Genomic DNA, 27,419 nt, shown 5'->3' with positions numbered 1-27,419 from the left:
TTTGTGTTTTCAGTCTATGTAATGGTGGAATAATTTTGTATCATATCCTTTAATCTATGAGATCTTTGTATAGTTTTTGGACGGCTATGATGCTTTCGAATTTCTTTTTCAATTTGTCTTGGGTCTTCAAAATAGTCTAAAGTGGTATCATATCAGCATTTGTGACTGGATCGATTTGAAAAAATGACGCGTTTTGTAGTTTTTTCAAGACATTAATGGATGCATATCATATTGCTTCTCTATACTTCTTCAATGATATTATTCACTTAAAAAGGAGCATCAAATTCTATTAATTTGGATTGTGGTCACAAATTTATTTGTCACTATTAGAAAATTCTTTGGAATGTGTTGGTAACCATTCCTTCTTTTAGTAGTGCTTATCACCCACAAACCAATTGGCAAACTAAAGTGTTGGCGATTTTCATAGCCTTGTTTGAGCTAATCCTAAGTAGGATCATGCACTACACCAAGATAAATTTGCTTTCAATAGATCCATAGATAGAGGTGGTACAAGTTTAACCCTAAGGTCATCCTTGATCTTGATCCATTATCGAATATAAAAGTGCATCCATTGTCGAACATAGAGGGTAATTTAGTCCGCTTTGATTGCGTTAAACGGTCACCAATGGAGAGGCAGACTGCCTTGCTCGTGCAGGACAACAATGGAAAGAGGTTGTTGCTAACTTTCCTAAGATCATTCTCATGTTCAAGATCGGTTAAGAGTGTGCTACAAAAAGGTATAAGTTCCACGCGGAGAAGCATCACACAAAGGTAATATTTGAGGTTAGAGACTTTGTTTGGGTTGTCCTCACCAAAGACTGCTTCCCGAGTGGCGAGTATGGCAAGTTAATTAAGCCTTGGAAAGATTGGTCTTTGCGAGATACTTGCAAATATCAATAATAATGGCCATCGACTAAAGCTTCCAAGCTATATTCTTACTTGTAATGTATTAAACGTAATATCTTGCTTCATACCATTGTGACGCAATGAAAGAAATAAGTAGACTTGACCGTTGTATCATGACCAATCGCTAAACTATGGTTTGGATCGTACCTGATCGAGTTTTGATTGATGGTATGTGTCTCGATGTGCATGTACAAAGTGCACCAAAAAGTGCCACTAGCGGCTTACAGCTATTTGCACGTGCGTGTGTGCGTCCTATTGCCCTACCATTTGTAAAAGGCAAGTGCTTTTAAATGCTAGTGGAAAGAGTGGAGGGATACTTATTAACCCCTCTCCAATCTTCTCACTTTCGAATGTAGGACTAAACTTTTAGTAATCACACAAGCATTTTTTTCATCCCTTTCACTCATTTTCTAAAATATCATATTTTTGGTTAGAGTTGAATCTAAATGTTGTATATAGTAATCAGAAGTGGGCCCAATTCTCATTGCAATTCGATATCAACCATTGAATCATAATCACTTTGAGGGTATGTGGTTCCTAATAATGCAATCGGGTTGTCTTAACTTTTTACTAAGAGAGATAAGTTTGAGTGTTAGTCTCTTCACTACTCTTTGGAAGCGAATTTCATATTATTAATCCATTCTCAAAATCATTTGGCAGCTATTCCTTCTGTTGTGTTGTTCGTACTAAAAACATGATTAGAGAATATTAGAGATAAGTTTAGTCTTTATTGGTAGATAAGTAATTATTATTTTGTTCATCACACCCCAGTCTCCATGGAAAAACCTGTATGTATATTTAAATAGCGCAAAACTATTGAAATATTTTATATAATATAAAAAAAAAATGAGATTAGTGTTTTTTAATGTTTGACTTTTGAGTTATTATGGGACCATGGACTAATTCCATGTCCGTCTTTTCTATTTTTATCAAATTAAAAAAAAAAAGGCTATTTTCTCAACTTAAAAAATAGGGAAAATTACATTTACACCCCCTCTAGTTCCTGACACATCCACTTCTACCCCTATAGTTTAAAACGTGACAACTAGACCCCCTGTAGTTTAAATTTGTATAAGGTAGGCCCCCTCAGTTGACGGTTCGTCCACAGATTGAAGGGTTAGGATGATCCGATGGAGCTGATTTTTTGGGCACACCCTGTCTATGTTAGGACCCATCAAATGAAAGCTTTGGATCATCCAAACAATGTGGGCCCATACCCGAATCCAAACACTACCAAAAAACACAGTGGACCCACATTGTTTGGATGATCCAAAGCGTTCATTTGATGGGGCCCTGACATAGATAGGGTGTGCCTAAAAACTCAGCTCCATCGGATCATCCTAACCCTTCAATATGTGGACGAAGTGGATGGGGGTGTAGTTGTCACGTTTTAAACTATAGGAGTAGAAGTGGATGTGTCAGAAACTAGAGGGGGGTGTAAATGTAATTTTCCCTAAAAAGTATATGTGGGGTTGCTTATGAGTTGACACTGTTAATTTATTTGAGATCATGTTGTGAAATAAATTAAAATAACGAAATTGGCATAATGTGGGCTACCACATTGTCAGTGATGCGTAAAATGACCACCGATCAAATGATCCTAACCGTCCAATCTGGCAGTTTTTATCAGAAGTGAGACCATCAGATGCCCTGATGTTCAAATCCCACCAACATTCTATCAATCAAATCCGGCCAGTATCCGATCAAATCAAACCACCCATGGGAGATCCAAAGCAATGCCTATCAAGTGAACTGTTACGATCAACCAAGGGTAGGACCCACTATGCCTTTGTGGGCACACCAAATTATATTTCAATTGGACCCACCTGACATTTCTATTGTTTAAAAATGCAGTCCCAACTTTGGTGGGGTGGGCTACAAGTTTGTTATCAGAATACCCAATTCACACATTTGAATTGGAATGCTTGAGCTGTTTGAAAAAGTCTGCTTGGATACAAGGATTTTGTAATCCAGGTTTGTAAAATCCTGGATTTTATAAAGCTAAAAGCTGGATTGTACAATTTTAGGGTTGTAAAATCCAGGTTTTAGCTTGTAAAATTCAGGATTCCCTCATGTTTTAGCTTAAAAAATCCAGGATTTTACAAACCTGGATTATAAAATCCAAGGTCTTCAGTGCCCTCATAGTTTTAAGCTGTTTAGTTAGTTCTCTTTTTAAAGCTACACTACATGGTCTCTACTTGAAAAATAGTAAACAATTACATAAATTAATAGAGGTCAAGCTGATTAATTATTCAGCTAAAAGAACCATAAACAACAATTGAAAACCAATTCCTTTGGATCAAGAAGTGAGTCAAATCACTATATTAATGCATGATACATTCCTGATTATAGATAATACATTTCCGAAAACGGCATTCCTTTGACGTGGCGTTCTACCGAACACTCGCCTGGCTAATATTAATACGGGCACGTTGAAAATCACTAATTATTAGACTAATCATGTTCTTATTTCGCTTCGACAGAGAGGCGAGGATGAACCTGCATGTCAAATGTATGTCAATATATAGACATTTCCAAGCTGTTTTATCAAAATATATTCTCCAATTTCAAGTAAGAATTCACTAAACTACTCTCTTAATTCCTTGAAATTATTATATTAATATATTTGCCTATTTTTACTGTTAATTACTTACATATTATCTATAAATTACTGATAAATAAGGGGGTTTTGCAAAATAAGTTGTCTACTTTGCCTAATTTGCAAAAGAAGTCTTCTAGTTTGACAATTTACATAATTTGTAAAAACACTTGATATAATTTGGGAAATGAAAAAGCTCTTCCCGCCCTTTGACCAATTTTGAAACCCAACCGGAGGGTAAAATTTGTGGGACTCGCCTTATCAAAACAAGATGATGGTAGGACCACTGATGGGCCCCACCATATGCATGTATTTGGTTGGAGATAGTGGGCCCGAATATATCAAAACATGGTGTAAAATGGTTGGCCTCACCCATGCTATGCATGGGAGTAAAATGTTGGCCATATCAAAACATGTGTTGTAAAATGATGAGCCCCACTCGCCCATGCTATCCAGAGGTGTAAAAAATCTACTACAGAAATAATTCAAATTAAAAATTTTCCATTAGAAAGAGTTTCTACTGAAAATATAAATGTTGCCGATGAATTCTCAATAAACTTTCGGGAAATGATATTTCCACACCCTTGATTCAATAATGGCACGACACCCTTTACTTTAGATTTTTCTAATTCGCATTTAAAGGTTGTTACAATTTCCAAAAGGGAAATGATAAATGCGCCCCTTTTCATTACACGGTACAGCCAACTGCAGTGTATGGGGCAATCAAATCTGTTGAATCCGTCCCATGTGACGTACAGCCGTCCCTTTGCAATTATGAGATACATTGCAGCTGGGTGTCCCAAGTAATGAAAAGGGGCGGATTTATCAGTTCCCTTTCCAAAATGCTCCCGACGAACAATTTAAAATTGTAAATGGTAGTGCCATTATTGAAACAAGAGTGGTAATATCATTTCCCTAACTTTTTTGCAAGCATGATCCCAAGAGCTGCCACAACTTGGACTTGGCCGCGACCAATTGCTTCTTGCTTCTCCACGAAACCATCTCACCAACAAGGATACAATAATCAGAAGTAGATCAACGATGTATGACTTATCCAGACCCGGACCAATCCGCATTTGTAAAGGCTTCAATCTTGACATGCCCACACTTTTTGAACAATACTCGTCGGTATTCACCAATCACAAATCATCTGGTGGTAATGTAGTCAAACCAATTGTCCATTGTGTTTAGGCATATGAAGATCTGCTAATAGTGAGGCGGACATATTAGCCATGGACGGGGCGGGGAAATTGGGTTTGGAGTGGTTTGATTATCTACCACCTTGATTTTGTCTTGTTTCAAATCTTGTACACTTATTCTTCATAATTTTTGGTGGACCATCTCAGTCTTCCTCCTCTTTGAATGAAATTTGGATACCATTCAGCCAAAAAAAAAAAAATTGTAGTCAAACCAATTTAGCCTGATTTTATTTTCTAATGATATGTCAACGTTTAAGAAGAAGAAAATCAAAGGAACTAGCTCGTATTTTAGAAATACGACATATTGCTTGTACGAGCATGTATACTTTCAATTACAACAGTAGCACATGCGAGAAGTAAATAAAGTGCGATGGCCGAAGGATAATACCATGATTTATAAGTAATCCTTTTGTAACAGACATTGGATTAAGCTCTACAGCAACAAAATAAAGACGCTGGATGTTCCACTGTACCTCAAGTGGTACACATGAGGGGATGGGGGCGGAAACAAAAGCTTGGTAACCAGTAGTCTCCAGAAAAAGGATAACATGCAAACCCAGATTGAACAAAAGCATCAGATATTCACTGTTGCTCATCTTCCGGTCGATTTGTACCAAGACTGCGTTGTGCCAGTCTGTAATACAAGATACCCATAGTCGCCATACATGCCCTGCACAGAAAAAGGATTCCGTAAATGAGTTTACACGATTTTCTGCTTTTGGATTGATTAAATGATGCTCAAGAAGACCCAAAACCCATGATAATGGGAGAACAAATACTCTAACCAAGACTGCTGGAATCCGCATTGTTAGATCTACATGATGGTTAATAGAAGGGAGAAGAAGTAAGAGAGAGAGAGAGAGAGAGAGAGAGAGACAAACGATGGAGGGAGAAAGTTACATCTGTTGGGAGAGAGAATGCGTTAAGCAATCTCTCCCCCGAAATGCATAATATATAAATATATATATATATATATATATATATATATATATATATATATATATATATATATATAGAGGAAAAGGATTGTGAGCTTGAGCGTTGGAACCTTTTGGTGAGCTTGAGCTCTCAAACCAATGAGGCACACATTGTTAGGATGATCCAAAGCATTCACTAGAAAGGGCCTTACATAGATAGGGTGTGTACAAAAAATCAGCTCCATAGGATCATCCTAACCCATCCATTTGTGGAGGTCAAAATGGACAGACCATTTTTGCCCTTCACTTTTGGAGGGGTTAGGATGATTCAATGGAGCTGATTTTTGGTACACACCCTATCTATGATAGGCCCTTGCAAATGAATGGTTTGGATCCTCACAGAAATTGTGGGACCCATGTGATTGGTGCACTCAAGCGCACCATTCCTTATTAGAGCTTGAGCGCACGAACATATTCCTCATATATATATATATATATATATATAGAAAAGAGAAGGTACTCCCTGCAGTAGATAACTTATCTACCCCCTACCTTAAAATAATAGTTGAGGCCACATTGTTTGGGTGATCCAAAACATTCATTTGATGGGCCCTCACATAGATAGGGTGTGCCCAAAAAATCAGCTCGATAGGATCCTCCTAACCCTATGAACTGTGGAGGCAAAATATGGACAGATTTGTGTAGGCTTATACACGTCCATTTTTGCCTTCATAGTTCATAGGGTTAGGATGATCCTATCGAGCTGATTTTTTGGGCACACCCTATCTATGTGAGGGCCCATCAAATGAATGCTTTGGATCACCCAAACAATGTGGCCCCAACTGTTATTTTAAGGTAGGGAGTAGATAAGTTATCTACTCCAGGGAGTACCTTCTCTTCTCTCATATATATATATATATATATATGTGTGTGTGTGTGTGTGTGTGTGTGTGTGAGAGAGAGAGAGAGAGAGAGAGAGAGAGAGAGAGAGAGTGTGTGTGTGTGTGGAAATGTCACAAATGCCCTTACTGGGGCGACAGTACATTTAACACTCCCCCTCAAGCTGGAATGTATATATCATACATTCCAAGCTTGTTACACAAGTCTTTCAATTTGGCACATCTCAATGGTTTGGTAAACATATCTGCAGATAGGGTAAACACCGTGCAAATTTCACCACTTTGAATTCGATGATGAACGAAGTGACAATCAACTTCAATATGCTTGGTTCGTTCATGAAACACTGGATTCGTTGCAATATGAATTTCCGCTCTATTGTCACAATACAATTGCGCTGGAGATGTCGATGCGAACCCAATCTCTGATAAGAATGAGCGAAGCCATATTAGCTCCCCACTCGTATATGACATAGCTCTATACTCGGCTTCTGCACTTGACTTGGACACAACATCTTGCTTTTTATTTCTCCACGACACCAGATTACCTCCGACAAATGTGCAATATCCTGTCGTTGATCTCCTGTCAGCAGGAGATCGTGCCCAATTTGCATCACTGAATCCTTCTACCTTTTCATGTCCATATTTTCTGAAGCATAGACCTTTGCCCGGCGTACCCTTTAAATATTTGATGATCTGGATGACAGTGGCCCAGTGGAAGGTACGTAGAGCACTCATAAAGCGATTAACCATACCAACTGCAAATGATATGTCTGGACGGGTGACAATAAAATAGATTAGTTTTCCAACCAATCTTCTATATCGATCAGGATCATTCAGCAACTCTCCTTGATCAGGAAGAAGTTTAACATTTGGATCTATAGGGATAGCTGCAGGTTTCACCCCCATTGAGCCCATCTCTTTTAAAATGTCCAACACATATTTCTTTTGTGACAATGAGAGGCCATGACGAGAGCAAGCAACCTCAATACCAAGAAAGTATCTGAGCTGACCCAGATCTTTAGTAGAAAATTCACCTTGGAGAAAGGACTTCAGATTGTGTATGCCAGACTTGCCATCTCCTGTAATTACAATGTCATCAACATACACTATTGGGAGAATAGATCCAGAACTAGATTTGTGGTTGAACACAGAATGATCAACAGCACACTACTTCAACCACGATTTACTGCCAGAGAAATCAATATACGAACCAATGGAATCTTAGCAACTAGCAAAAACGTCTCCTGATAATCGACACTGAACGTTTGAGTGTACCCTTTAGCGACAAGGCGGGCTTTGAGACGCTCAATAGACTCATCTGGAAGGTACTTAATGGCAAATACCCAACGACACCTAACAGTTTGTGCACCAGAAGGAAGGGGAACCAGCCACCACGTTTTATTTGAGTGAAGGGCAACCATCTCAGCATCCATAGCAGCCCTCCAACCCGGATGATTCAAGGCATCTGTAACAGACTTAGGCAAACTAATCGAAGGCATACTAGAAATAAATGACTGAAAGGAATGTGAGAGATGGGCATAAGAAACAAAATTAGATATAGGATGAGCAATAGTACGAGATCGAGTACGAGATGCAATTAGGGAATCATGAATAGGAGAACAAGTACCTGAAAGCTGACAATTCGACTGCGGAGGAGGATCAGTGGGCGGAGATGGCGCTTTTTCAATCGTAGAATGAACGACCTGGCGAGGTCCTCGAGTATAAGTTTGAAGTTCAAAACCCTTAGAAGCCATAGGAAGACCCGTTGGAAGATCAGGAACAGCCACAGGGGCTGGCAGATGAGGATCCATTAGAATAGGAACATGCAGGCTAGTGATGTCAGCAGATAATGGAGACCCTGTGGAAGGCAAATAAGGCTGGTCCTCAAAGAACGTGACATCCGTAGAGACATAAGTCTTTCTAAGACGAGGACTATAACATTTATAACCTTTTTGGGTACGAGAGTAACCTAAGAAGACACTTTTCTGCCCTTGGTTCCAACTTGTCAAGTCCTAGAGATAGATTATGAACAAAGCATGCACATTCAAAGACACATGGCACTAATGAAAATGGATCACCGAGAGGGTACAAGATCGAAAAAGGCGTTTTTGCCAAATAAAGTTGACGAAGGGAGACAGTTACCTAGGAAGCATGCCGTGAGGACTGCATCACCCCAATGAATTTTAGGAACCTTCATCTGAAACATAAGTGTACGAGTCATATCCAGTAAATAACGAAGTTTTCTTTCAGCCATCCCATTTTGTTGTAATGTGTGAGCACAAGATGACTGATGAATAATACCACGGGAGGAAAGAAAATCATGAAAGCCATTAGATACAGAGAAATATTCCTTAGCATTATCAGTACGTAAACAGTTAAATGGACGAGACACTCTACTACTAAGACGAGAAGGGAAGGACACACGATGGTGTTTCCCTAACTCACACGACTCGCAATGAAAAGATGGAACAGGCTGCGAAACAAAAGAAGACTTCCTAAGTGTATCTGCAGGTAGATGTCCCAAACGACAATGCCATTGATAAGCATCCACAGAGGAACGAAGAGCTACACCAGCACCGGCCTGGTAAAGGTAGTAAAGACCATCAATCTCACGGCCCTCCCCAATCCTCGTCCCAGTCTTCATATCCTGAAAAACACAATAAGAAGAAAAAAAAGGAAAAAGTACAATTCAGTGATTTCGTTAGCTGGCGAACAGATAACAAGTTAACAGGAAAGGACGAAACATAAATAACAGAAGACAATTGAAGTCCTGTCGAGATGGAGACAGCACCCATCCCAGAAACAGGGGATGTAGTCCCATCTGCCAGTACGAGGTCCCATAGAAGGGAGAGGTTGGAGAGAAGAAAGAATTGTAGGATTACCAGTCATATGGTGGGATGCTCCTGAATCAATGAGCCATGTCCCAGAAGAAGTACCAGAGAGAAAACATGAAGGATTACGTTTATGGGCAAACGTGGCAACTGGCTCTTTTCCCTTATCCTGAAGACGGATAAGCTCCTCATATTCTGCACGAGGGATAACAAGGGACTCAGATGTAGATAGAGCCACAGGAGAAGAAATACCATCAGAAGTAGCAGTAGAGGCATTCGCAGGCCTGTATGGACGAAGCTCAGGATGCAAATCATAGCAATAATCAACAGTATGGCCATCTAATCGACAATGAGTGCAATGGCGGCCCCCACGACCACGGTCGCCAACATCTCTGCCTCCCCCTGACTCACGACCAAGGTTTTAAATTTTGGTTTCGGTACCTATTTCGGACCCCACCAAGATATGAAATTTGGTATTAAGCTTCGAAATTTGGGTATGAAATTCCGAAATTTAGGCCGACATTTTGTAACATTTATTTATTTTTATTTTTTTAAATGCCATTTTTGAAATTTCCGAAATTTGGTTTTTCGCGAAATATCAAATTTCGTGGAATTTCAGTTTCGGTCCCCACTGAAATCCGAAATTTAGGTTCGAAATTTAAAACCATGCTCACGACCACCACCACAGCCCCGACCACGACTACACCAACCACCATCACGGCCACGCCCAAAGCGACACCACCACGATCACGATCACCTCCACCATATGAAACATGAGTACATCCACCCACTAGAGGCTCACCAGACTGAGGTACCCGCATACGCTGAACACGGGAGAAGGCCTCTGCGAGGGTGGGAAGTGAACCAGAACCAACCATCTGCTGACGGATCTGGAGATAGTCAAGACTCAAAGAATCAAGAAACCGAACCACCCGCATTTCTTCCTGATGTTTTTTGAGAACATCAGGATCAACAGTAAAGGGCAACAATAAGTCAAGTTCCTGAATTAGTACAAGGTAATCACTGTAGTGGGATCCTACAGGTTTATCTCCTGAATACATCGTAGCCACATGTTCCCATATTTCCTTCGAGGACTGCAGATACATCATGTACGTAGCGATATGAGGTCCAATACAGCTCCAAAGAAAGGAGCGAGCCACAACATCATCCTCTCGCAACTAATCATATGTCGAGTCAGTGCTAATCGGAGGAGAGCGCTCAAGAAAACTAGTTTTTCTACGGCCAAGATAAGTGTAGACTGCCATCTTCCACGGGGGGTAATTTGTTCCATCTAGTTTTATTGAAGTCATCTGAAGAGGAGGCTCAACATGGGAATAGCTAGACTGAGCAATACTCGATGAAGAACGACCTTCATCAACCTGGAGAGTAGTAAGTTGCTGAGCGGAGGTCTCCACAGATTCCATAACAAAAGCCGACAAACAGAACAACCAATAGGAATATCCCAATCACCAACGAAAAATAATAAAGAACCTCCACAAGGCACTCAACAACCTCCTGCAATGTCATAGTAACAATAGCAACAAACACCACGAGGCCACAATACCTCAGCCAACAACCAAAAGAAGACAATCACCAACAATAACCACCACAACACTCCCAAGAAGAAACAACCAACACGAGGCTATAACACAGCCAACCATCCACAAATAAATCACCACATATGCGCCAACACAACCATCACCGACACATGCAATAGATGTACCATCCAACCTCATCAAATCACCAACAATATACTAGGTTGCTGATTTAGATCATAGATAACAGCCTGAACCACGCATACCGTGAACCACAAGTTTCGTAATAAGAGATAAAATATGGTTTAGATCATGGGTAAAAGAAGTCTAAGGATTGGAATCACAAACGAAGGGAACACACAAGAAAAAAAGGATTCAGGGCTTGGAGAAGGGAGGCAGAAGATGCTGATTTATGAATAGGACAAAAACAAGGGTTTTGTGAATAGGACAAAAAAATAAAAAAAATTTGGGAAATGGTTGGGCGAAAAAGGAGACTATAGGGTATGGAGGATTTCGTAAAATTTGGGTTGAAAATTCCAAACGGTTAGGGCTGAAATAAAAAACCCAATAAAGGTTGAAAAAAAGAAGGCACGAAGGAGAATAACGAATCTTTATTGTTGATGTGGATCTCTCACACCTTTAGCTCTGATACCATATTAGATCTACATGATGGTTAATAGAAGGGCGAAGAAGTATGAGAGAGAGAGAGAGAGAGAGAGAGAGAGAGAGAGAGAGAAGATGTAGGGAGAAAGTTACGTCTGTCAGGAGAGAGAATGCGTTAAGCAATCTCTCCCCCAAAACGCATAATATATATATATATATATATATATATATATATATATTTTTATATATATTGCGTGTGTGTGTGGAAATGCCACAAATGCCCTTACTAGGGCGACAGTACATTTAACACGCACTCTGTTGGTTCAAATTGAAATCTTACAATTATGTAAGCTCTGATACCTGAACACTTGTGCAAGCGAACATATCATGTCCAACAGAGTAAGGATAATTTTCAGCAGATTATGATCTGGTAACAATCATGTTTTAAACATATGCGCCTCTTTTCAAATGAACTGTCATGCTTTCTTCTTGTTATGGTTGCATGTAAGTATGTAACTAATATGTTCTTTTTTGAAAATCAAGCAGTATGTTATTAATTTCCATCATAGGTCGAATTCTAAAATAGCCCCCCTCTCCTACCGGGATGTACAAAAGACAACTTGTTTCACGTAAAAAGAAAACTTGCTGTCAAGTTCATAACAAAAACCCGAACGAAGGGGTCTTTAACTTAGAAAGTGACAAATCTACCCTTAATATGGTAGACAAGATAGCCATTGAAAGAAAAAAATATGGTAGACAAGATTAAAATAGACCTAATTTATACCTCTGTTATAAAAATCAAAACCTAAACCATTCTTCTTTGTTTCTCTCCTATTTCTATTATTCTTGTTTTGTGAAGCTTAACGTAAAAAGATCACTTGCCGTCAATTTCATGATGAAAACCCAAAGGGGTCTTTGACTTAGAAAGTGACAAATTATACCTCTGTTACAAAATCAAAACCTGAAAAATTCTTCCTTTTTTTCTCTCATATTCTCCTCCCTGCCCCCTCTCAATCTGCAACTAAAAGCGGAAGCCCTAATAGAATTAAAAACAAATATTTATGCCTACATAGGAAGAAATGGGGAAAAATGAAAAGAATTACCATTTATAATAAAACTCTAATAGAATTCAAAACAAATTTAAGGACATTTCAGGGTTTTTTGAAAAAGTTTTTTCCTGTTTTGTTTCCATCTGTCACAAATACTGCCATTTTTTTTTTTTTGAAAAAATTTGTGAGATTTTATTAAAAGTCAAAATCCTATAATAATTACGCAAATGTCGCCAAAAGTAGTCTTCCCCTTTTTTTTCTCTTCTTCCTCTTTTCCCCTGCTTCCTTTTTGTGCCGCTTAGTTGAGGAGGGAGAGTGGAATTAGGGGTATGTGCGCAATTAGCGGTATTTTAGTCTTCTTATCATAAGAAGGGTTACTTTGTCAGTCAGAGACCCTTGCTGTTCTAATTTCCGTCACGAACTTGAGGGAATGCGGAGTTTTGACATTTAACTTCAAATAGTAAGTGGTCTTTTATATACTCATAGGAGAGGTACCGTTTACGAATTCACCAAACGATAAAAGGTCTTTTGTAATAAAAAAAACACCTATATTGTTGTACTTATCCATCCCTTGTGTCTTATCTCATGATATAGGATACCCATATATTTTGGAAAATCCCAAGTCGCATTTCTATTCCGGTGTTCATACTGTACTTGTATTTTCTTCTAACTTGTATTCTCTATGTTTTTAGTTCATTATTTTCATATGAAAACATTTCATCCCTTGATTCAAGTCATAATCATATAATTATGAATCTATATCCATCAAACAAGATGCATTTATAAGCAAGTATCTATCTTTTTCCTTGGCCTGTAATCTATATCCTCTTCTAGCCAATGAGCTGGTTGAAAACTCAGATAAAACGCATCCGTAACAAAAGAGAGATAGATACATGTATGTGTATGCAGGAGAGCATGAGAGAATTTGATATAGTGTCAGCCATCATGCAAACATGGGAAATTCCCCAAATTTCAGCCGAAATTTCGGGAAAATGACATTTTTTTTTCTTCAAAAATATACTATTTTCCAAAATTTTGAAATAAAAAATTAATTCTTTTTTTTTCCTGGATTTCGACCGAAATTTTGGTTGCCGAAACCGAAACCGAGATTTAAAACCTTGATCATAACTAAGCAATGTGAAATTAATGAAGCAGAAGACTCTTCATAGGATGGACACGAGCATGCATCAAGGTTTTTTCTCTGACAAAAAAATATGAAAAGGAAAGAAACTTGAGAGAGAGAGAGAGAGTACATGATTGCCATGGTGAGGAGGATTTTCCTTGGATCCATCCTTGAAGATCTGTGATGGCGCACACGACCTTCTGGAACATCATCTGTAGTAGCTCCATCTTTGCGTGGGGGAGCAGTCACTGGTAGAGTTGGTAGCGCATTAGACCAGAAAGGTAGCAAAAGCCTCAGAAATTTATGACGGAAAGGCCCTGCAATGAAAAAGCCCAATTAGATTTAGTAGAATGATGCATGATTCTGACGAAAGTACCTAAGAAGCCTAAATTCGCAGGTACAAACAAATAAGCTCAGTAGATGATTTATAATAAATTATTCATGATTTTGGTCAGTCCACTAGACAGATCCCTTCTCTAAATCACTTGCATAAATTATGACATCGCACCAAATGTTTTCAGCAGTCTAGACCAAGTTGATGTCTGAATAAATTCTAACAAACTAGATAGATACAATATATTGATATATTTCTCATTCTAGGTCCAAATTATGCATGCGAAAGTAACTGTTCATACAGCAAATTGCAATTTGGGACCCAAGAGGTAGATCCAAGAAGCTTCTAGGAGCTGGATATTTTATTTACCTTTTCAAAGAAAATATGCATATAAACCTTCATGACGGAAGAATATATAAGCATGAAATTCGCTTACATAAAAGGTAACGCAATAAAGTGTGAGCAACTGATTCTACTGATTCTCAAGAAATTAATGAGCAATTGAGCAACTGATTCTCAAGAAATTAATTGCTTTAAAATGCTTACAACAAAAGGCAAATTCATCATACATGAAAAATATTCGCACTTTAAATAGACTACAAAACAAACATGCTGTTAATGTTATCCTATCTTCCATGAGAGAGATGAGGAGAAGAGGAGAAAACATGAGAGAGAGAGAGAGTTATGTTACTCCCCCACACAAAACTAATAATATGTGTGTGTGTGTGTGTGTTGGGGGGGGGGGGGGGAGTATGGTTACATAGAAAAGACAGAAATACCCCCATAAGCAATACGTCCACACTCAACACTCCCCCTCAAGCTAGAGTGTATATATCACACGTCCCCAGCTTATTACGTAAGTCACTCAACCTTGCTTTGCTTAGGGATTTGGTAAACATATCTGCTATGTGATCATTTGACCTCATGAACACTATGCAAATCTCCCCTTTTTGAATCTTGCGACAGATAAAGTGGCAGTCCACCTCCATTTTTTTTGTCCTCTCATGAAAATAGGATTATGTGCTATATTAAGGCGGGCTTATTATCACAGTGGTGTGAAGCAGGTTATGAGTAGGGTAGCCCAATCTCTAATATAAATGACCTCAACCAGATCAAATCGCACCTTGTATATGCCATGGCTCTATATTCTACCTCTGCACTCGACCTGGACACACCATCTTGTTTCTTGCTCTTCCAAATCACCAAATGTACAATAGCAGGTAGTAGATCTCCTACATTTCAACACCCCTCGATCCTCATATGGCTATGTTTCCTGAAGACCAGTCCTTTACTAGAAGCTTTCTTCAGGTATCTCACTATCTGGGTGATTGCTGACTAGTGAGACATTTGTGGTGTACTCATGAATTGACTAACCACACTAACTGCATAGGAAATGTCTGGGCGTGTGACAGTGAGGTAGATCAGCTTCTCAACTAAGCATCTGTATCGGCCTAGATCCTCCAAAAGCTTCCCTTGATCAGGACAAAGCTTGACGTTTGGGTCCATAGGTGCCTCAGCCGGCTTTGCTCCCAGTGGGCCTGTCTCTTCCAACATATCTAGTGCGTACTTTCTTTGTGACAGAGATAGCCTCCCACATGAATATGCTACCTCTATCCCTAGAAAGTATCTGAGGCGACCAATGTATTTGGTGCTGAACTTTCTAAAGGAAATCCTTCAGCCTCTGTATACCTGCACTATCACTCCTTGTAGTAATGATGTCATTTACGTAAAACAGGAAGATCCGACCATCCTTAGACTGAGATATGAATACGGAATGGTCCACAGCACTCTGAGTCATGCCAAATTATAATACTACCTCACTGAATCTCCCAAACCAGGCAGGGTAGACTGCCTTAATGAATCTCATTGAAGATCAAAAGCAAGAAAGTGTGGTGCGGGGGTAGGCGGCAATGGGGAAAATGATGGTGGTAGATGGAAACCAGAGAAAATGATGGTTTGGGTGGGTGGGGGGGCTAGAATTAGGGTCAATGAAAAACTGAAAAGAAAAGAAAATCGAAAAGAAAATAAGAGAAAGAAATAAAAATATGATCTTGATCTTCAATGTTGATGTAGACACATTAATCCTTTGGCTCTGATACCATGCTAATATTATCCTATCTTCCATGAGAGAGATGGAGGAGAAGAGAAGATGGAGAAAACGTGAGAGAGAGAGAGAGTAATGTTACTCTCCCACACGAAACTACTATATATATATATATATATATATATATATATATATATATATATATATATATATATATATATATATATATATATATAGAGAGAGAGAGAGAGAGAGACAGAGGTGTTTCTAAGCACGTGCTTAGATAAACTTATCTAAGCACATGCTCAAAAACACATGTGGCCCACATTTTTGGGGGGATCCAAAGCATACATTTGGAAGGCCCTTCCATGGATAGGGTGTGTACCAAAAATCAGCCCTATAGGATCATCTTAACCCAATGAAAGTTGGAGTGGAAAATGGACAGACACTGTGTGTCCATGTTTCTGCCCATTTCCCCCTCTACAAATGGCAGGGTTAGGATGATCCCATAGGGCTGATTTTTGGTACACACCCTATCCATGGAAGGGCCTTCCAAATGAATGCTTTGGACCCCCCAAAAAATGTGGGCCACATGTAGAGAGAGAGAGAGAGAGAGAGAGAGAGAGAGAAATGAATGCTTTGGATCACCCAAACAATGCGCCCCCACTGCATTTTAAGCCAAGGGAGTAGATAAGTTATCTACTCCGAGGAGTAGGAACTCTTCTCTCATATAAGCTTATCTGAGCTCGAGCTCAAAAACTCATGTGGACCCACATTTTTGGGGTGATCCAAAGCATTCATTTGAAAGGCCCTTACATGGATAGGGTGCCTACAAAAAATCAGGTCCATAGGATCATCCTAACCCTTCCATTTGTGGAGGGAAAATGGGGAGATATGTTGAGAAACAATATCTGTCCATTTTCCCTCCACTTTTGGATGGGTTAGGATGATCCTATGGACCTGAGTTTTTGTAGGCACCTTATCCATGGAAAGGCCTTTCAAATGAATGCTTTGGATCAATGAAGCATGGATACGGGCATGGGGTGCGAGTACGAGTCGTACGACACGATATGGGTACGTGGATACATGATTTTTTTTAAAAGTTGGATACGGGTACGTTGGGAGTACGCTGAATATAATATATTTTTATATTTTATCATATATTTATAAAAATAAAAAATTAAATATTTTGTTAAAGAATTCAAACAATTTAATTGGAGAACAATCAAATAAAAATAACATCATCAAAATCTAATATTACTTCACCAAAATCTAATATTACTTCTAAGCAAGGTTTTAAATGTCGGTTTCGGTGGAAATTTTGGCCGAAATCATGTAAAAATTTGACAAAAATTTCGGGTGGAAATTTCGGTTAAACTTTAGGCCGAAATTTCGAGGAAATCATGTAAAAATCCGATTCAATGTAATTTCGCTTTCGGTCCAAACCGAAACCGAAATATTTCGGCCGAAATTTAAAACTATGCTTCTAAGTTGTTAGGTTTTTAACTACGAGATATATATTATAGATATTTTGATATATTCAACCCCCCTTTTGTTAATTGGCACGACCCCTCTATTGTAAATCTGTAATTTTCGATTTCATTTGAACTGGGTGCGCACCTGATACGTACACAAATATGCACCCGACACGGGTACGTGGGCCTCCGGAGAGTACCCGTGCTTCTTAGCTTTAGATCGCCCCAAAAATGTGGGACCACATGAGTTTTGACGCTCGAGCTCAGAAACACTTTACTCTGTGTGTGTGTGTGTGGAAGAATAGGGTTACATAGAAAAGAAAGAAATACCCATAAGTAATAAGCATAAGTAATAATTATGCCCACTCTCAACCAAGGAAGCAGGATTCGTTCCTCTAGGCGGGGAATCGCGATTCCCCGGAACGCGAAACCGATTCGGGATTCGATTTGAATCCCCGAAAATTGGGAACGCAACCCCGATTCCCAGGTGATTCCCTGCGAATCCCCAGCAAATCCCAACTCTCCAGTGACTCCCGGCGATTCCCCAGCGAATCTCCATCGACTCTCCGGCAAACCCACGATTCCCGCTTCCAACTATCCCCGGAGCCTTCGATTCCCACTTTCGAATCCCGAATCGAATCCCGCTTTCGATTCCCGCCCTGGCAACCTTGCTCTCAACACATGCAATTTAATAGAATATGCTGACTTCATAGAAAAAAGAAAACTGCATATAACTATATCACAAGCACTGTGCTCTGCATGCATCACAGTAGTCAAAAACATCGAAATGCAATTCAACTTAAGACAATGAATCATTGAAACATAATCATTGTCAATTTATTTTTTGATAACTCTAATCATTGTGGATGAAAGAAAATCTTCCCACCAAAAACAAAGGGCGGCCCAGTGCACGAGGCTCCCGCCATTGCAGGGTCTGGGGAGGGCTAGATGCACACAGCCTTACCCCTGCTTTGCAGAGAGGCTGTTTCCATGACTCGAACCCATGACCACCAGGTCACAATGGAGCAACCTTACTGTTGGGGCGTACTCAGCTAGTGGGGACACTAAATGTAGGGCTGTCATCGGACTGGGTGCTCTGACAGATCCAAAGGATTTGAGAATCTAAATGGGTGAGTGATAGACATGTTGTGAGTCCATTGGAGTGTCCCAGGTAGGACATAGACAACCAAACTCTAGTTTGATGGAAATAGACACAAGTAGTGGGTCCATCGAAGTGTCCTAGGTCCAATTGGATAGTAAAAAATGCAAAAAGTACCCATCATGTTTCCATAACCACAGTTATATACGATAGCCTTCATGGTTCAGCACGTATCAGCAGTTTGTCCCTTCAGTAGAAGCTGTCATACATCATTAGTCAACGTAGAGTAGAACCTAGGATACTCCGATGAACGGTCTAATTCAAAATGGATCTTGAACTAAACAGCAAGATTAGGATCCAAGGAATTCTCCGATTAGGATTCGACCAATAAGGATCTGAAAAGATTGTGACCCAAATTTAGGTGGATCCAATCTGACTTCGATCCATTGACCCTCCTAGCTACATGTCTATCAGGAACCTAAATTTCAAGTTCCCTTCAATAGAAGGAAGAAGAAAGAAGGAAGAGAGTAAGAAGTGAAGAACAGAGAAGAGGGCACCCAAGCCCCACGAAATCGGGGATTTGGAGTTCAAGTCTTGCCTCATGACTGTCTCCTCCGCTCATTATATTAATCATAACTTGAGTTACTGAAATATCCTTAAGTGATATACAATGGTGGATGTGTACACGAGGAAATCTACCCAAACTATAGTGATATGAACAAATACAACAGGAACATAAGATACAAAGTCAACTATCTTCCGCACTCCCCCTCAAATTGATGCTTAGGATCAGATAGCATCAATTTGAGAACCAAAGAGTTATGTTGTGCGCCTGTTATAATCTTCACAAAAATATCCGCTAGCTAGTATGAAATCTGAACATATGGAAGGGTGATTCAACCACGTCCACGAGTGTAACACCGGCGTATATAGTGACAATCCACCTCAATAAGCTTTGCCCACTCAACAAAAAAAGGATTAATGGAAATCGGATGGCATTCTTGTTATCTCCATAAAGTGGAACTCAGTGAAGAAACAAGAATGCCAAAATTTGAAAGGTGCACGAAGCCACACGATCTCGCCGGAAGCTAGAGACAGAGATCAATATATTAATTCTGTTGTTGACTTAGAAGCCACATTGTTTCTTGCACTTCTATGAAATCAAGCAATCTCCAAGAAACACACACCATCTTATAGCAGAGCAAGAAGTGCCAGAGTACCCTGCCCAATCGGCATTCAAATAAACAACCAAGTCAAGTGATGATGAGGATGGAAAAAGGAGACACAAGTTGATCATCCCATGTAAATATATGATGATATGATGACATATTTAAGATGCGGTGCATGGACTAAAAAAGCAATGAAAATGAGATTACGGAAGGTAGAAGCAACGGCAACAAGAGTATGGAAGATAGTCATGTTTTGGCAAAATAGTCTCTCATTTTTACTTATACCTTCCTTGGCTCTGAGAACATGCCAAATTCCCTTCAATCGAAGAGGTAAGAAGAGAAAATATGTCACAAATCAATCCACACGAGATCTGGGAATGTGAGTTCAAGTTTTGCCTCACGGTTTGTGTCCACCCCTCTTTATATTAACCATAACTCCATTACCGAAACACCCTTAAGTGATATACAATGATATAAAATGACCATAGGGCACAATTCCCTCTTCTTCTTCTTTTAATGGTAAAGGGCACAATTCCTTAGACCTTACTTAAGTGTTGTCAACAAATTACCAAAAAGACATAAGACACAAGGTCTACTATCTTTCACACTAAAGACAGCTTGAGGTGGATTCAATCTTCCTAACAATGACAAAACTATGCCAGACTCAGTCAAAATGAAAATAGGATTCCAAAACCTCCTTGAGAGTTGGAGATGAAGATCCAAGGACAGTGTTTCAAGCGGAGAACACGATCACAAGGAAACCTCTACCAGTTACAGGAACTTGTGAAAAACAAGCATAAATTTGTAGAAAAAAAATACTGGAAGAGCCGATTCTTTAGGCTTTGGTTGGATGCATGAGCTTGTGATTTGGGTTATATGGTGCACCGGCAAGCTGTGTGCATGCGTCTTCACATCCTTTTTCATAACTCTTAATACTTCTAATATGATAATTATATCTCCAAGTGTCATAATAATTATTTCCCTTGAGGCTAGACTATTGCCCCAAATCCACATTCATTTATTTTCCTTGAGGCTATCGTTGGGGGGACTGCTTGCCCCCCTACTTGTAATTTCATCTGGGTAATAAACGTCAGTTTTTTAAAAAAAAAATCCACATTCATTTAATTTTCAAGTAGAGTCTCCCAAGTTTTAACTTGTCCTTGAGATAAAGTTCTACTTGTAGTAATCTCTCAAACTAAAGAAGGCTGCTATCATATTTTCTAGGGCATAAATTTCCATTGACCTGGAAACATTGTTCTTGAATAATGAAGTGACTTTCCTACTTCTACACTGCAACAATTTTGTGCCGGCTCAAAGAGAAAGTACATGGGAAATAGATCCTTTCAACCAGAAAGCGGACAGGTTAAATTACCAAAGGGAGAGAATTGTTGAGACCAGCATAACTCAATTCATTATTTCCTATTTAAATTAAAAAAGTATCAATTTGGTTAAGAAAGATAAGGTGAAATCTAACAAGTAAAAAGCAGTCTCCATGAGTCTCTCTATCGCCCTTCACCTAGGATCGATCGGTAACAATATATTCAGACTACATTCCAACTCACACCATAAAAAATTCAGTGAGTCTGAATCTCTACCAATGTCCAATGGAAGTAGGAAAGATCAGGCCACAGCGAACCCTAGGAAATCAAATGAACCTCCGTAAATAACAACGGTTGACAAGTTTCAAATTTTTTGGATTCTGTAGATGGAACTATAACGCTATGTCACAAAAATCGTTCTCGGAAATTTCTTGGCAAGGGAAATCTTGGGAAATATATATATTTTTTTAAATCTTTTTAGGGTTGATATCAGGGAAAACAATAAAAATAAAATTATTTAAAAAACATTTAAATATATAAATTTAATGAAGTAGTAAATATGTTGATGTGATTAAGGATATGTATGATGAAGCAGTAACTAGTGTCGGAACTACGGATGGCACCTCTAGTGAGTTTCCAATTACAATAGGGCAACACTAAGGATCATCTCTAAGTCCTTATCTTTATACGCTAGTTATGGATGAACTTACGGTTACGGGGGTATCCAGGATGAGGCATGGTTTTAAATTTCGACCGAGGAGACCGACACCGAAATCGATTAAAACCGAAACGGTCATTTATTTCGGTCGAAATTTCGGTTTTTCCGAAATTTGACCCAAAAAATCTGTTTTTTTAATATTAACTTAATATTAATTACCGAAATTTCGGTAATTTCGACCGAAATTTAATATTGAATAAAATATTAGATCCAGGTTTTGTACCAGATTTCGGTCGAAAATTTGAAATTTCAGGGTCCGAAACAGGTACCGAAACCGAAATTTTAAACCTTGGGATGAGGCGCCGTGGTGTATGTTATTTGCAAACGACAAAGTATTAATTGACGAAACCAAAGCAGGAGTTAATGCTAAGTTAGAGTTATGGAGAACTACTTTGGAATCCAAAGGTTTTAAACTGAGTAGGACTAAGACAGAGTATATGGAGTGCAACTTTAGTAATGTGAGGAGACGGGGTGAGGATGTAGTAGATATGATTGGACAGGAGATACCTAAGAGGGATATCTTTCGCTATCTTGGTTCAATCCTACATAAGGCAGGAGAGATTGAAGAGGATATTAACCACAGAATAAGAGCAGGTTGGTTGAAGTGGAAGCATGCTTCAGAAGTTCTGTGCGACCGTAAAATACCTACCAAGTTGAAGGGAAAGTTTTATAAGACAGTTGTGAGGCCAGCCATGCTGTACGGCTCACCAAAAAGCAACATGTGCATAAGATGATTGTAGCGGAGATGTGAATACTTAGATGAATGTGCGGCCACACGATTAGATAGAATTAAAAAATGAAGACATCCGTAAAAAGGTGGGGGTGGGAGATGCGAATGATTAGATGGATGTGCGGCCACACAAGGTTAGATAGAATTAAAAAATGAAGACATATGAAAAAAGGTGGGGGTGGCACCAATTGAGGAGAAGATGAGAGAGCATCACTTGAGACGGTTTGGGTCGGAGAAGATAAAAGAGGTATACACAATATTCAATAATAAAATAGAATGTCACACTTGACACGGTATAAAAACATGTCCAGGCACCCACATTGAGTCTAACACTTCTTTCTTTTTTTTTGAAAGATGACAGAATTATATTATAAATCATATGAAGCTTACATAAAGTAGGGTACAGGAGTCCCCCCCTTGATTACAACGTATGAGGGCTGCCACGAAAGAGAAAACAAAAAAGTGTTCCTTGTATCAATCCCTTATACCCCCAACCTTCGAGCCTGTCTAACAGGCCGACCAACATCCATTTTCAAAAAACTTTATAAACCTTTCAGAAACCCCTGATTAAAACTTATCAAAAAACTTCTAAAAAAACTTTGTCATCTTCCATCGAAGATATTGAATATGGATTCCCCTTCAAGATGAACATTTTCCAAGATCCGTCAAAAGACCCTCAATCCCAAGCGCAAAAACCTCCCCATCCGACACGATAGGCAAGTCATCCTCAGCAATCGGATCCCTTCTTGCCAAAGCCTTTGTTCTGTCAATCATATCCTCCAACTTCTGAATCCCTACCTCCCTATCCGCTTCCCATCGGAGACGTCTCAGCTTCTTCTCGTCCGCCAGAGACTGGTTGAAGAAAGGATGTTTGTGCATTGGCGAATGGGTATTTTTGACATTGTAGGTCCCTGTTATGCTGAAGAAAGCTTCAGCCCTTCGATTTGCTTCTTCCTTGAAAAGTTTTCATTACCTCTTACGAAATTCCTTAATTACTTCCCTATAAGTTGGTGAGAACCTGGACGCCATCTCTTCATTATAAACCAAGGATTCTAAATTATAGAGAGCCTCCTCCATATCCGCAAGGTCCATGGGTCGTTTTCTTTTTTGCCTGGAAACCAGAGCCTGAGAGGAGGAGGAAGTGGTTGAGGAACTTTGATGCTCCATTTTTATCTTTTTCAATGAGCAGGTAGAGGGTCAAGAGTATAAGAAGTCCTCTGAAAAATCCCGAAACCACCTTCTAATCTTTTTATATATAAATCAGCGCCTAATTATGGCCAATGACCAGAGACCCACCCCCCCTACATCCAGATAGCATGTTGGAAAATCGCTTCTTTCAAATCGAGAGCATTTATGAAGCCGAAATACTCATTCACTCTAGCCTAATAAAAAAGACTCCTTCGACTCCCAATAACTCGAAATAGTAAAATATTCGATAATGCACGCAAAGGCTAAATAATTTTTTTGGTGGATCGGATCCATTTCTGACAAGCCTCTAATCTTCCACATGAAATAATGATTAGCAACACTTGACGAGGGGGATGCCATCTTTGTCCCATCCAAAACAGAGCCTTATTCTGTGAGATCTTCCATTCAATATCATATGAACCGAAACTTAGCACCAGCCACCCCTTTCATCTATTGCCTCTCAATAGACCCTCATGTCTTAGATTTCAATTCTTTATCAATAAAATCCCTCGCTCCCCCAACCCGAGCCTTTGCTTTGACCTAGAGAGACCCCTAGCGATTAATCGTAAAGATTAATCACCCAAGGGCAGCGCATACCCTGGGAAGAGGGAGGGGAAGATTATGGCTATTTGGGATTCGCCTGGGATTTTTATCCTTCAGCTTTTCTGGAAGCATTTTTGTGGAATTTTCCATCTTCCTTTTAGGTAATTTCCATGTGGGTGCCTCCTTAAATGGATTCCGGTAGGATCCAAAGCAGATCCTTGCTTCCGAAACAAGCTAGAGTTGAACTTTTGAGTATTGAATATTTAATCCAGCAGGGCCTAGCCCAGACACCCGAAATTTGAGGATTCCCAAAAGCTTCCTTGAGACCGAACGCCTACTTATTGATTTAATAATTTTTTTGGGCTCAGAGATCCCAAAGCGTAGTCAGTAGCAACTAGGGGAGGCAAAAAAAGAGCATTCTTGGGAGAGGCACCCTGGACATTGTCTTCTATTACTTTTGGATGTTGAAATTTGAATTTTGAATTCAAAGTAACGGGTAACGGGCCCCAGATAATCGTCCCCTCTCCTGCCCAGGCTCCCCAAGATGACCCTCAACAATGGTCGCCAGCGGCCTTCCCAAATCCGGAAGATCCTTTGAGCCAGCGCCGGTAAAGGCACCAGCCCGTCGATCTTAGGCTAGAGTTACGGGGCGACTCATATTTAGGCGAGACAGAGCGAGATCTAAATCTTTCTTGGAGTTCGATTCCAATGGTATCATAATAGTCAGAAATCCAGAGACTAGCAAAGGAACCGACCAGTTTCCATCGGGGAGAAAGAATCTTGGCCGATACAAAACTCATACATTGATTGTGATTCCCTTCTATCTTCACCTCTAGTACCGGACCAAAAAGACTTCCCAAGGCTTCAACCGTTGAAATTGCCTAAGCATGAAGTGGGATGCCATAAAAATTAACCCATAGAACTTCCGCACCCCGAGAATTGTTCTGATTTCAGGCAAAGAGAGAGAATAATTGGTTCCCCCAGGCCTCTTCGCCCTTGGCCAGGATTTTGAAGTCAAGTCCTCCGATTCAAACAAAAAAAGAAATTCATTTTTTGCCGGGGGGCAGGGACAAGGAAGGGAAGGGATATCCCAAAAACTTTTAGCCCAAAGCCATAAATCGTCTAAGGTCCCATTCATGTCTTTCTTCCTATCAGACATGCTTTTAGGGTATTCATCTGCACTTCCACCTCCTTACCCGAGATAGTTAGTGTCTGAATCCCTCCCTCAATAGCTGAATTGATCTCCTTGGAAGCAGGCCACCGATCGCCCTCATTTATGACATTCGTCGCTGAGACTTCTGGGTTAACAGGATTCACAACATTTGCGGATTTCCTGCCCTGGTGACACCAACGGCATCTAACTCGCAAGTTGAGCAAAACCAATCCCCAAGCCACCAACTCGTTACTTCCTTACCTCTCCCTTTGGGATCACCCCCCCACCGAAGTTGTTTATGCATGGAAACTAACATGTGTGAAGCCGGTTGGAGGAAATGATTTCCTTTTCTTTAGTTGACATCGTCGGCATCTGCTCCGCCATTTGAAGTTGCAATAGTCACATGATGTACATAACCAGTCCCCCAACCGCCTTTTTCCAGCCATGGCAACCTTCTTCTCCTAAGTCTAACACTTCTAGAAGTACATTTAAAAGTGTCCAAAGGAGTATCAACACGTGTGGACATGTGTCTCGTGTCGGACATGGCAGGACACATGTGTCGGCAATAAATTCAAAGTGTCGACAAAATTACAGGCCTACGGTGATGATAGGACAATGACGCCAATCTCTTGACACCCATGGCAACCGTCTTCTCCTAAGTCTAACACTTCTAGAAGAACATTTAAAAGTGTCCAAAGGAGTATTGACACGTGTGGACATGTGTCTCGTGTCGGACATGGCAGGACACATGTGTCGGCAATAAATTTAAAGTGTCAACAAAATCATAGGCCTACGGTGATGATAGGACAACGACGCCAATCTCTTGACACCCATCTAGTTGGCTCTCCCATTATCACACACACACAAAGAGAGAGAGAGAGAGAGAGAGAGAGAGAGATGCTCCGTCCCCCACTATGTTCAACCACCTCTCTTCACCTCACCTCTCTTTCATTGGAATCCTTTGACTCCACCGCCAACCTAACCCAAATTGGTTCGATCTTACCACCACCAGCCTCTCCTTGACCATCTCCTCCTCGTCTTTTTTTTTTTTTTTTTGAAATGGTCAATCCCCTCTTTTAATGTACAATTTTTGTGTTGAACATGAGATTTTTACATTTTTATTCTAACTGATTTGCAAGCAGATTATCAGACAATTAAGATCATCACGTTCATGTAATTTCTGCATTTGGCCCATCTATAACGAACAATTAGATAGACAACCCAAGCCACTGAACACGCATACAACAAAGATGACGCAATGCAAGGATAGACTAGGAGAGAAAATAAACATAGTAACATAGCTAAGAGACTCTCTCTCCCCGCAATCCTTCTTCCATTTTTCCTTCGTTTCTTTCCACCATCTTACTGATCCAAGAAAGAGAAACCATAACCCTCTCTCTCTCTATATATATATATAGAGAGAGAGAGAGAGAAAGAGAGAAAAGGGTTGGTGCGTTTAAGCGCACCATTTTTTTGGTGCGCTTAAGTGGTTATAACGCCTCCCATTGGTTCGCTTAAGCGGGACCCAAACATTTAAACGAATGCGAGGCGTTATAACCACTCAAGCGCACCCAAAAAATGGTGCGCTCAACATATTCCTCTCTCTCTCTCTCTCTCTCTCTCTCTCTCTCTCTCTCTCTCTCTCTATATATATATATATATATATATATACACACACACACACACACACACACTAGTAAAAACCCTGTGCGATGCACGGGCCGACAAAGAACTGTACGGACCACATCATAGGTTGATCCAAATCGTCCATGTGATGGAACACAACTGAAATAGGTTGTGCCCGTAAAATCATTTCCATAGGCTGATCCTAGCCCTCCAATCTATAGAGGTTTCCATAATATGTTGTTCCTCTTAAGGTGCCCGGAATTCGTCAATATTTTGAAAGGCATCCTGAATCCGTAGTATTATGTAATATGTTCACAAAAAGCAGTAGTATTATGTAGCATTTGTACCCAATCCGTAATT

The 27,419-nt window shown here is 39.8% G+C and overlaps 2 protein-coding genes across 2 annotated transcripts in view; both read right to left on the bottom strand.

The window, feature by feature from the left end:
• Nucleotides 1-4,971: 4,971 nt before the first annotated feature.
• LOC143876066 (RING/U-box superfamily protein) overlaps nucleotides 4,972-27,419 on the bottom strand; it is a 45,553-nt gene continuing 23,105 nt past the window's right edge. The window contains exons 8-9 of the mRNA XM_077377679.1: nucleotides 13,792-13,978; nucleotides 4,972-5,374 (exon numbers count right to left, since the gene is read on the bottom strand). Of these exons, the coding sequence (XP_077233794.1) occupies nucleotides 5,287-5,374; nucleotides 13,792-13,978 (275 nt within the window). The 3' untranslated portion in view covers nucleotides 4,972-5,286. The remainder of the gene's footprint in view (nucleotides 5,375-13,791; nucleotides 13,979-27,419) is intronic.
• Nucleotides 6,197-10,988, bottom strand: LOC143875729 (putative mitochondrial protein AtMg00820). The gene is made up of 3 exons (XM_077377332.1): nucleotides 9,403-10,988; nucleotides 8,148-9,167; nucleotides 6,197-7,985 (listed from the first exon to the last, which is right to left on the bottom strand). Exons 2-3 carry the CDS (start codon nucleotides 8,329-8,331, stop codon nucleotides 7,693-7,695), a joined length of 477 nt encoding a protein of 158 aa, XP_077233447.1. The 5' UTR covers nucleotides 8,332-9,167; nucleotides 9,403-10,988; the 3' UTR covers nucleotides 6,197-7,692.

The sequence above is a fragment of the Tasmannia lanceolata genome, unplaced genomic scaffold, assembly GCF_043159265.1.
Source record: "Tasmannia lanceolata isolate RefF3 unplaced genomic scaffold, GAP_Taslan_0.1 ptg000004l, whole genome shotgun sequence".
In the NCBI taxonomy this organism is placed as follows: domain Eukaryota; kingdom Viridiplantae; phylum Streptophyta; class Magnoliopsida; order Canellales; family Winteraceae; genus Tasmannia; species Tasmannia lanceolata.
Note: the sequence above shows the minus strand (reverse complement) of the source record. Positions and strands in the feature narration are given on the sequence as shown.

Coding starts and splice junctions, on each gene's coding strand:
- LOC143875729 (XM_077377332.1), bottom strand. CDS start 8,331: ATGGATCCTCATCTGCCAGCCCCTGTGGCTGTTCCTGATCTTCCAACG. Junction 7,986..8,147: donor GTCGAATTGTCAGCTTTCAG/GTACTTGTTCTC, acceptor AGTCTGTTACAG/ATGCCTTGAATCATCCGGGT.